The sequence below is a fragment of the Microcebus murinus genome, chromosome 32, assembly GCF_040939455.1.
Source record: "Microcebus murinus isolate Inina chromosome 32, M.murinus_Inina_mat1.0, whole genome shotgun sequence".
Classification (NCBI taxonomy): domain Eukaryota; kingdom Metazoa; phylum Chordata; class Mammalia; order Primates; family Cheirogaleidae; genus Microcebus; species Microcebus murinus.
Genome location: NC_134135.1, coordinates 1413932 through 1425622, shown reverse-complemented (window position 1 = coordinate 1425622; position 11691 = coordinate 1413932). Strand labels below are relative to the sequence as shown.

Sequence of the window (11691 nt, the reverse complement as noted above, 5' to 3'; positions counted from 1 at the left end):
CAGAATATTCCCACCACCCGCAAAAGAACCACCATTCCCTTTAGCCATGATCCCCTCCCCCCTCCCCCAGCACCACCAAAACACTGATCTCCTTCCTGCCTCTATCGCTTATTCTGGAAAATTCATATGAAGAGAATCATATGATATGTGACCTTTTGTGTCTGGCTTCTTTCCCTTGGCATAATGTTTCCAAGGTTTATCCACATCGTAGCGTATGTCAGTATTTCATGCCTTTTCATGGCTGGACGATATTCCATTGTGTGGATATGCCAACCTGTTGGTGGACATTGGAGTTGTCTCTACCTGTGGCTGTTATGAACGTTCATGTCAAGGTTTTATATGGACATATGTTTTCGGTTCTTGTGGGCATATACCCAGGAGTGACATTTCTGGCTCATATGTTAATTCTGTCTCACTTTTTGAGGAACAGCCAGACCGTTTTCCAAGGCATGCACAGCATTTCACAGGGCCACCAGCAGGGTGTGCGGCTTCCACTTGACCTACCATTTCAGTGACTGTTGATGACACTCTCCGGAGCAACAGCTCCTCGGTGGTAATAAGTCGATTAACGGTGAGAGGCCGGAGGCATATCAAGAATAACAACATCAAAGAACTCAGCAGGTGTCTACAGGGGGAGCATTTATTTCACGCTACGATGGAACAAACACTCCGAGGGCTCCCAGGTGCCTCGAGGCGGGCCACTGCCCTGGCGTCCTCACTTCCAGCGGCCTCCAACGCGGCCCTTCCCTGCCCCCTTCCGGCTGTAGGAGAAGGAGGTGGTATCAGGAAGGATGGGGGGGGTTCCGACCTCTGAGCCCCCAATTCAGGAAGTTGAACCCCCAAAATATTAGCCCTCCCTGCCCAGAGGAAGATTAGGCAAAGGCGTTCAACTGGGGTCTCATTTAGATTTAACGATCTGGTGGGGCGGCTGGCGGTTAGAGGCCTCTTTGACACGTGGGAGTTGATCATATGTGTAGGTGAGTTCGGGATGGTTAAGTGGGTTGTGATTAATGTTTATGAGTAAGGGGCCAGAGTTGGGGGTCCCGGAGGGGAAGGGTTGGGGGACCTGAGGGTGAGCAATGTGCAAGAGGGGGCAGGGAGGCTGCGGTGAAATGAGAGAGAGAGAGAGAGAGAGAGAGAGAGAGAGAGAGAGAGAGAGAGAGAGAGAGAGAGAGAGAGAGAGAGAGAGAGAGAGAGAGAGAGAGAGAGAGAGAGAGAGAGAGAGAGAGAGAAGACTGTCTCTAGGCCAGGTGCGGTGGCTCACGCCTGTAATCCTAGTACTCTGGGAGGCAGGCGGATTGCTCAAGGTCAGGAGTTCGAAACCAGCCTGAGCAAGAACGAGACCCCGTCTCTACTATAAATAGAAAGAAATTAATTGGCCAGCTAATATATAGAAAAAATTAGCCAGGCATGGTGGCGCATGCCTGTAGTCCCAGCTACTTGGGAGGCTGAGGCAGGAGGATCGCTTGAGCCCAGGAGTTTGAGGTTGCTGTGAGCTAGGCTGACACCACGGCACTCTAGCCTGGGCAACAGAGTGAGACTCTGTCTCAAAAAAATAAAAAAAGACTGTCTCAACCCTACAGATATCCGGGGCCGGATCATTCTTTGCTGTGTGGGGCTGCGTCTTGTGCATCGTAGGATCTTGGGCGGCCTCCCCGGCCTCTACACTCTAAATGCCCGTGGCCCCTCTCCAGTTGTGACAACTAAACTCTGCAGACATTGCCCAGTGTCCTCTGGCTCACACCCTCGAGGACCACGGATTTAGAGGGACACAGACAAAGGGACTGAGACCGGAAAGACCAAGGGCAGAGAGAGGAGGACAGGGAATGAGAGTGTCCCAGAGAACAAAGGACGGAGACAGAGAAATGGCAGACACCAAGAGGGGTGGCGGGTGGGCACCCCCAGAGGGGGAGAGAGATGTGGGTGGGGGTGTGAGGATGGGGGCACACTCACAACTTCTGGGCGTGGCTGATGCGGTTGTACAGCACGTTGATCTGCAGAGCGGGAGAGAGATGCTGGTGGGGACAGCAGGTGGGGACAGCCGCCCGCCCTTGCCCTGCCCTCCCCACCTGGCCCAGCCAAGCCCAGCCAACCACAGTCCCCTACAAGGGCGAGTCCCACCTCGTATCTCTGCTGCTTCAGCTTTGCCATCAGGTCGAACTTCTCGGACTCCAGCTGGTGGATCCAGTCCGACAGCTCCTGGGCCTTCTCCCTGGCAGGGCAGAGGGCTGTGACGGAGGGGAGCCAGGCCATGCCTTAGCCCCAGAGATGGGAAGGACTGTGGCCCAGAGAGGTTGAGGGAACCACCCAAAGCCACACAGCAAGCCTCCAAGCTCAGTGTTGTTGGCAGCATTTGGTTAATATTTGAGGCCAAAGGTTTTTAAATCTGGGCCCACTTTCTCCACCTCCAAAACGGAGATCTCATGTTTTCCCAGGGGAAAGGAGGATGTCATTCAGGGTTAAAATTCCAGGCTCCAGAGTCAGAAACCAACCCCGGTTCAAATCCCACTTCTGCCATTCGTGGGCTTATGACTCCGGCCAATTGACTTCTTTTAGAACCCTGTTTCCTTCTACAAAAAATATAGAAATAAAATTGTGGAAGAGATGGCTGGTTGCCGACCTAACATCCCTTATTTCTTTCTTCTTTAAAAGCAGAAGTTGTGCAATTGGCTCTGTTGAAAAACTACATTTCCCAGCCTCCCTTGCAGGTGGGGATGGATGCCCAGTGGGGTGAAAGTAGGTCATTCAGTGGGGCTTCCAAGAAAGATTTTGTGGCTCTTCTCTTGGAACTTCTTTCTGATGCTTTGATCATGAATGTGATGTCTGGAGTTCCAGCAGCCACACTGGGCTATGAGGTGATTTTGAGGATGGAAATATCAGGCTAAAAGTGATAGAATAGAAAAATAGGATGGCTCTGTGATGATTTTGTAGAATTGCCATACCAGCCGTGGACTATCTACCTTCAGATTTCTTCTATGTGAGAAACTAAACCTTTTTTTTTTTTTTTTTTTTTGCATTTGTTTGTTTGTTTGCTGGCTAATGGCTTTTAAATGCCTTCTCCTCTGCGGTGTATTTTTTTTTTTTTTTGAGACAGAGTCTCGCTTTGTTGCCCAGGCTAGAGTGAGTGCCGTGGCGTCAGCCTAGCTCACAGCAACCTCAAACTCCCGGGCTCAAGCAATCCTCCTGCCTCAGCCTCCCCAAGTAGCTGGGACTACAGGCATGTGCCACCATGCCTGGCTAATTTTTTCTATATATATTAGTTGGCCAATTAATTTCTTTGTATTTATAATAGAGACGGGGTCTCACTCTTGCTCAGGCTGGTTTCCAACTCCTGACCTCGAGCAATCCACCCGCCTCAGCCTCCCAGAGAGCTAGGATTACAGGCGTGAGCCACCGCGCCCGGCTGCGGTGTATTTTATTTAAGAATTTTATAGCCCCCTCATATGCCTCTGGTTTCTCCTATCTAATAAATAAAATTTAGGTAACTTGAGATCCTCAAAAAATATTATTGGAACTAAATTACAAGCATGTGGCAGGGGACAAACAAAGAAAGAAAAAGAAAAAAATGAGTACCAACTGCATGTTCTTTTATGCCAGGCCTGTGATGATATCTAACATGAATCACGTGCATGGGCGGAGGGGGCAGAGGGAGCTCCAAGGCTCCCAAGGGCCAACCATGCATGTGTTTTCCCAGCTCCACCTTCAGTGCCCTCACATTGGGAGTCAGAAGTCAGCAAGGCAGGAGTATTTATGCCATGGAAATGGGCAAGTGCTAAATCTAGATTGTTTTTCCCCTGGAGAGCCAGGATGGAAGCAAAGAGTGGGGACTATTGCACCAGACTGCCCGGGTTCAAATCCCAGCTCTTCCACTTGCTAGCTGTGCAACCTTGAAAAGGTTACTTAACCTCTCTGTGCTTCAGGTTCCTCACTAGTAACACAAGGATAATAATAGTATCTACCTCATAGGATTGTAAACACTCCATAGGAAGCTGCTGCTATCATCATCATTAGTAGTATCTCGCTGAGCTTTCACAGCTCTATGAGGTAGATTTATGATATCCTCATTTCACCAATGAGGCATGGGAGGTCCAGAGGCATTAGACAACATGACTAAAGTCACACGGTAGCTGGTGGAGCCAGCACTGAACCCTGGAAGGGCCCTTAGCACTTGAGCTCCAAACCCTAGTACGATGCCACCTCTGAGCAGTTCAAGTTTCCAACAATTTAAGCCACGCCCCCGCCACACCCCATCAAGATGCAAATGACAGCCCTGAAGGAAAGACCCTCCCCAGCCATCCCTCTGTGGCTTAGCCGGAGGTGCAGTCTGTCCTGGCAGCAGGATGTGAAGAAGTCAGAGTCACATGGGACAGGGACTCGGCTAGAAAATTCTTGCCAGCACAAGGATCGGATTTTTTTTTTTTTTTTTTTGAGACAGAGTCTCACTTTGTTGCCGGGGCTAGAGTGAGTGCCCTGGTGTCAGCCTAGCTCACAGCAACCTCAGACTTCTGGGCTCAAGCAATCCTCCTGTCTCAGCCTCCCGAGTAGCTGGGACTACAGGCATGCGCCACCATGCCCGGCTAATTTTTTCTATATATTTTTAGTTGTTTGACTAATTTATTTCTATTTATAGTAGAGACAGGGTCTTGCTCTTGATCAGGCTGGTCTCGAACTCCTGAGCTCAAACGATCCTCCTGCCTCGGCCTCCCAGAGTGCTAGGGGTACAGGTGTGAGCCACCGCGCCCGGCCCCACATCGGATTTTAATTTAGGTAACAGAGCCCATCCTGAGCTCCCACGGCACATTATCAAGTTAACAAAATCTCCTGAATGGGGGAGCCATCTTGCCCGGCTTCCCCCATGTCACCTGCCAGAGTGTAAAGGCCACAGTGGGTTCTATATCAGTGATCAGTGACATTTCACAGAGAAGGCAGCAGGGGCCCAGAGAGGGGGAGCCACTTGCCCAGAGTCGCACAGCGCCAGGGTACTGTGGAACTACCTGAGTCTGGGCAAGGGTTCTTATCCCTCTGTCTCAAACCCAGGCCCCTCCAGCCCGGAGCCCCCATACAACACCTACCGGAGCTGGTCCTCCCCCAGGTAGTCAATTTCCAGAGGCTTCTTACGCTCAGACAGGATGCGCAGCTTCATCTCCCGCCCCGTCTGCCGCTTCCCACGCTTCTGTTCGGCCTGAGGGTTGGGGGAGGGGCACCTTGAGCTGGAGATCAACCCCCCAGGAGGAGGGTCAGACCCAGAAGTTCACATTCCTATTGTCTCCTCCATCCGGAACCAGAAATCTGAACCCTCCCCTCCCTCAGAACTTAGACCTGGGGCTGCTGCAAGCTGAACTCACCTTGACCAGGTAACCTCCGAAATGGGCCCCCATGTTGGACAGAACTTTCTTCTTTTTGGCATCATCCTCCGCCCGCTTCTTGGCCTCTTCCTCTTCCTTCCGCATCTTCTCCTCCTGTGGGAGAAAGGGGTTAACCTCTGGGCCCCCCTCCAGGACAGAGGGAACAGGGCCCTGGGATGGGAAGGAGGGGCTCATTTCCCTGCTGAACGAAGCTGGGGCCCAAGGATCCGTCAGCCCCAGAGCCCCAGAAGCAAGGGGAACATCAGGATTAGCAAAATGAGGGCGCCCCCTCGCGGGCCCCTCCAGGCCTGACTCTGTGACCACCTGCGAGTCTCTTCCATTCTCCAGGCCTTGATGTCCTCCCAGCAAAAATTAAAATGAGGAGAGAGGAGGAACATGCTTGCTTTTTCTGCATCCCTCCAGCCTGAACAGCCAAAGGCCAACTTTGCTGTGTGACCACAGTCCAGATACTCAACCTCTCTGAGCCTTGGTCTCCCTTAATCTCATGAGATAAGAATTCTTTTTCAGAGGGTTAACAAGGTGACTTGTGTTAGGACTAGGGGCTTGGGGCACTAAAGAGGCTGATGGCCTTAAGCCTGAGGAAGAGGTTTTAGAATGTTCCAGAAAGGCTGCAGTGCATATTCCACAAGTAGTGGCTTATCCACGTTGAACTCGCTCTCCCCACTGAAAGCGTGGTGAGGTGGACATGGTTTTCTGCACGTCCAGTGTTCCCTACCCAAATTAGTTTCCTATTGTTGCATCAATGGGCAAACTTAGTGGCTTAAAACAGTGCAAGGCTAGTATCTTACAGTTCTGCAGGTCTGATGTCTGCAATGAGTCTCACTGGGAAAAAATCAAGGTGTGAACAGAGCCGGTTCCCTCTGGAGGCTCTCGGGGAGTCTATTCCCTTCCTTTTCCCCCGCTTCTGGGGCCGCCTGCAGGTGTTGGCTCGTGGCCCCTCCCCCTTCAAAGGCAGCCGTGTAGCATCTTCCAATCTCTCTGGGTCTGGCCCACCTTCCCCCCTCTGTTAAGGACCCACGTGGTGACATTGGGCCCCCCCAGATAATCCAGGACAATCTTTCCATCTCAAGATCCTTACTTATCACGCCTGTAATCCTAGCACTCTGGGAGGCCGAGGCAGGAGGATCGCTCAAGGTCAGGAGTTCAAAACCAGCCTGAGCAAGAGCGAGACCCTGTCTCTACTAAAAACAGAAAGAAAATTAATTGGCCAACTAAAATACATATAGAAAAAATTAGCCGGGCATGGTGGCACATGCCTGTAGTCCCAGCTACTCGGGAGGCTGAGGCAGGAGGATTGCTTGAGCCCAGGAGGTTGAGGTTGCTGTGAGCTAGGCTGACGCCACGGCACTCTAGCCAGGCCAACATAGTGAGACTTTGTCTCAAAAAAAATAATAATAATTAAAATGATCCTTACTTAATCACATTCATAAAACCCCGCTTGGCTGTGTAAGGTAATTGCACTCACAGACTCCAGTGAGTAAGATGTGGATATCTTTGGGGGACGTTATTCTGCCCACCACCCTACCCTACTGTTACCCTACTTTAAAAGTGGTTGCAGTTGGGACCCACTCCTTGATGCCGAGGTGGGTGATGTCTCCAAGGTCTAAGCCACTCAAAGATTTCTAACCACTCTCCCCAAACTAGCCAGTGATCAGCCCCATGCCGGACAGGTGAACACTCTGAACACACCCTGGGGTTTGTGCAATAGAGAGAGAAGAGAAGAGTTTAAGCTACAGCTGCTGGCAGCCACCCTGCGAGTCAGGGTGTCCAGTAGGGTGACCAACCTTTCCAGTGTGCCCGGGACTCATGGGATGCAGGATTTTCAGGGCTAAAACCAGGAACGTCCCAGGCAAACCAGGAGTTGGTCACCCTAATGTCCACAAAATGTGGGTCAAGAGTTGGGAAGGCAAAAGCTCCGTCTTTGTGATATCGTTTGAGTCCCTTGATCCAGCCATGCCTGAAGCAAGCCAAGCTCTAGTTACAGGAGCCAATAAAATTCTCCTTCTCCTAAATCCAGTTCCAGTTGGGATTTCCATCCTTTTGAACAGAAAGATCCTTAAAGAATACAGCATGGGGGTTTTCTCGGGATGACAGAGCATATCAGAAATGGAAAATGGAACGCCGGGCTGAGGAAGTGCCCGGCAGTCTCCCGGGAGGAGGAGGCACCCACCGCCAGCTTCGCCTGCCGCTCGCGCTCCTTCTCCGTCCTGAAGCGCTGCTGCTCAGCTCTCTCGGCCCGGCGCCGCTCCTAGAGGAGGGAGAAGCATGTGGGGGTGCAGAGACCCCTCCCCAGTCCTTCCTCCCCAGAGCAGGTTTGAGTGCGGCCACCCACTTGGGTAAATTCCCGAAAGTTCCATACTAGGAGAAACACCATTTCCCCCTATCTCCCGACACCTGAGGGTGCGGCACGGAGCCAAGAAGGAATCTGGGGACCCAGGACCCCCCCCACTCACAATGCGGTCCTTCAGCGCGATCAGCTCCTCTTCCTCCTTCTTCCTCTGCTCAAAGTGCACGTCAATGAGCGTCTGCAGCTCCAGCAGGTCCTTCTCCATGCGCTTGCGGTGGATGTCCTGCCGGGGACAGGGCGGGGACAGGACGGCGGCCCCTGAGACCCAGAGAGGCCCAGCGCTGGCGGCAGGCAGTGGGGAGCCCGTCCCGGTAGGAGGCGGCCAGTCGGGTAAGCCACTCTAAGGCCACCGCCTTTTCCTGACTGGCACGAAGGCGCCAGGAGGACTAGCTAGCAACCGTGCTGGGGACCGGGGACCTGTCACTTACATCGAAGTCAACGCGCTCCCCTTCCGGGATCTTGGGGGGGATCAGAGGAGGCACCATCGGACGGCTGAGTGGACAGAGAGGGAAGAGAGGCCATGAGTAGCCGGCCTCCTCGACCCGGCCCGGGGACAGCGGCTGTCTGCTGTGGCAGCCACTAGCCACCCCGGCTCCTTAAATGTGGCTGGCCCGACATGGACCGTCAGCGCCAACCAAAGAATGTCAGATACCCCACTAGGATTGTTTTATACTGATGACATGTTGCAGTGGCAAAACTTCAGATATAACGGGTTTAATAAAATATGCTATGAACATTAATTTTACCTGTTTCATTGTACTCTTGATAACGTGGCTAGTAAAAGATTTTACCCGAAGGCCAGCCCCGGCCCTCTCCTCAGTTTCCTCCCGTTAGCACTCCCGCTCCCTGGAATTCTTGCTGTCCTTGGTTTCTGAGGCAGAGCCTTCTCCTGACCCGCCTCCCACCTCCCTGGCTGTCCCACCTCTGTCTCCTTGTCCCCCCTGGGCAGCATCGAGAGTCTTGGGGAGACAAAAGCTCCATCTTTGTGATATCATTTGAGTCCCTTGATCCAGCCATGCCTGAAGCAAGCCACGTTCTAGTTATAGGAGCCAATAAAATTCTCCTTCTCCTAAATCCAGTTTGGGTTGGGATTTCCATCCTTTCCAACAGAAAGATCCTTAAAGAACACAGCGTGGGGGTCTTCTCAGGAAAACCCCTCTGTTCACTCACAGGTGTTCTCACGGCCAAGGGCATTCCCTCCAGCGACCCCAGACCAGCCGTTACCCAGGACTCGCCGAGTCTGTCTCCCGCTCAGGTTAGCAGACGTCCCCTGAGCATTCCCACCTTCCCGCCTGCCGCGCTCCGACACGGCTCACCGACCTCTCCAAGAAGGAGGTGCAGCTCCGGCATCCTTTGGGTTCCCCAGCAACCCCCGGGAGCTGTCCTCACCTCCTGCTCTCCTGGCCCCAATAATTCCCAAGTCCTGCCTCTTTCTCAGTCTGGTCTCTCCCCTCCACCCCATGGTCCCTGCTCCAGGTTAGACCTCTTCCCCTCCCACCTGCACCATCACTCCAGCCTCCACACGGCCTTTAGCATGAAGCCAAAGCAAGCAGCCTGGCATTCAAAGCCTTCCCCTTCTGGCCCCCCGCCGGCTTCTCCTGTCCTCACACACACATCTCCTGGTTCCCTGGCCAGGTCATGCACTTTTGCAGCCCTGGGCCTTTCTTTGCATGTTCTGTGCCCCTGCCTGTGATGCCCTTCCCTGACATACTCCACCCCAGCCGCCTCACCTGCACCAACAAGCCCTGCCCGACCTTGATACCCATTTGCCCAGATGCAGGCCTATGCCTCCTCTGCTTAAAATCCTTCCAAGGCCCGCCCCCCCAGCAGTGAGGCCCCGCCCCCAGCAGGGAGGCCCCGCCCATCCACCCCTGCAGTGAGGCCCCGCCCCTTCTTGCGTCCTACACTCTAGCCACCGTGAAATCCACACACCACTGCCCATCCAGGCCCAGAGAAATTCCGCTTCTAGCTTTTTTCCCTACTTGGATTGCTCCCTCCTTGGACCTCCAAGCCTCGGCCCCCTAGTATATGTCCCCTTAGCGCAGTGAGCTCTCACAGCGTCCGCTGTTCTGCCTCACTTAGGATCCTCGTTATCAGAATGACCCGTGTCCACCACATCTGTTCCCCGGACTCGTCTACGTCGAGCCACTGGACTCAGCACCGACCACACGGCTTTCCCTACCTACCATGTCCCTTCTACCTCCTTCAGGTAGCAAAGCCTTTGTCACCCAGGACTCAGGCATCGCCTCTCCTGGGAAGCCTTCCTTGATTGCCCAGGGCAAACCCCACCCCCCATCCCCGCCTGTGTCGCTCTGGTCCCTGGTCCTTGCATCCCTGTGTCTGGGTCTGTCTCACCGACAGGGCGGTGGACAGGGTTGACCTGCTAAACACAGTGGGAAGTTTCCAGAAACGTTTGCTGAAGGAAGGAATGGTTGACTGCTGTCTCCTTTATTTCGGCTTCCCCCTCCATGCCTGCCTGCCTGCCTCACACCCTGCCTCTGGAGTGGGGGAATATCCCCACGGATCTCACCTGGGTTTGGGGCGCTCCTCTTCTGTTGGTCGTGGGGGACACAAAGACATAATTAGAAAGAGTTTGGGGTGTGGCTAGGCCTGGCACACCCCGGGGAGGGAACCCCGACTCCTCGGCCCCCAGGAGTCCAGGGAAGGGCTCCGGAGCCCAGCTCTGGGGAGGGGTATGGGGAGAAGAAAAGGGGGAAGGGAAGGCAGGCTGGCCGTAAAGGAGGGGGGACACACGCATCGGATATACATTCAGAACCGGTGTGGGAGCCCCCACCCCAGCTTTCTGGGAACCAGGAGGCCAAAGCCCCAGACCTTTCCCCATTTATATATCCAAAGTCCCCCCTCCTCCTTTGAGACCCAGCAGTGCAGGGGGGGGCCCAACCTCTCCCTTCATTCAGAGACCTCAGAGTTCTGTCCCCAGACCCCCTCCCTCTGGGGGACACAGACTCCCGGTTCTAGCCTCTTCTGCAACCCTCAATTCCAGGCCCCAACCTTTGAATGTATATGAGGAAAAAAAATAACAGTCAAAGATGAGGGGAAGACGGGGTGGTGGCTCTCCGCAAACATCCAACCCTTCTATAAGTATTCCTCCAAGCTGGGGAAGAAGGCTTGGGTGTCGGTCCCTTTAAGAAGGAAGGGAAAGGGTTAAAGCCACTGCCGGGCGATTTCCCTTCGCGGCCACGAGAGGGCGCGGGCTCTCCGGGGCTTAAAGGACCGGGCCTGGGGGTGGGTTACGGGGTCGGGCGGGGAAGATCTGGGAGGTCGGGGCCCGATGATGTCGGGGGTCCGTGGGGCCCCCGAAATCGTTCTCGGGAAGCGAAGCGGCCGTGGTTACCTCGCTCTGCCGCCGGCTCCGGCTCTTCGGGGGCTGGGGGGGCGGGAGGAGAAGCGAGGGTTTGGGGAGCGCGGGAGGGAGCGGCCGCCGGGTGCGGGGGCGGAGAGAGGGGAGAGAGCGAGAGGCTGTTAGAGGACCTGGGGAGCCCCGGCCCCCGCCCGGCCCCGCCCCGCCCGCCCCCGTCCCCGGCCCGCGTCCAGCTCCGGGCCTGCGGAGTCCAGGGCCTCACCTTCCTCCTCCTCCTCCGCAGCCTCCTCTTCTAGAAGAAGATGGGGCAGAGAAGAGGACGCGTTAGGACCCCAGAGGGGGAGGGGAGAGCGGGCGGCCGGAGACCAGGGTTCAAGTCTCAGCTGGGCTGGGTGACCCCTCCGGGCACCGGCCGCGCGGAGACTGGACTGGGAAACGCGTCCAAACCCGGAGAGGGGCGCGGGGCCCGGAGGCGAGCCCCCCCCCACCCCCGCAGGCCAGCCCCCGCCCCACTCACCTTCCGGCTGCTCCCTGAGGACCGATGTGGGGGGACAGAAGGAGGGAGGAGAGTTAGACATTTTGGGGGGCAGGAGAGTCTCTCCGCTTCTCCAAGCCCCCAACCGCTCCCGCCACGCCACTCACTCCTCATATTCCTG

At 54.8% G+C, this 11691-nt stretch overlaps 1 protein-coding gene across 1 annotated transcript; it reads right to left on the bottom strand.

The window, feature by feature from the left end:
• Window positions 1-512: 512 nt before the first annotated feature.
• TNNT1 (troponin T1, slow skeletal type) lies at window positions 513-11405 on the bottom strand. Its single transcript, XM_012775542.3, has 11 exons — window positions 11298-11405; window positions 11069-11101; window positions 10244-10265; window positions 8142-8205; window positions 7820-7936; window positions 7537-7614; window positions 5346-5459; window positions 5073-5182; window positions 2122-2212; window positions 1954-1994; window positions 513-761 (listed from the first exon to the last, which is right to left on the bottom strand). Exons 4-11 carry the CDS (start codon window positions 8196-8198, stop codon window positions 716-718), a joined length of 654 nt encoding a protein of 217 aa, XP_012630996.2. The 5' UTR covers window positions 8199-8205; window positions 10244-10265; window positions 11069-11101; window positions 11298-11405; the 3' UTR covers window positions 513-715.
• Window positions 11406-11691: the final 286 nt, after the last annotated feature.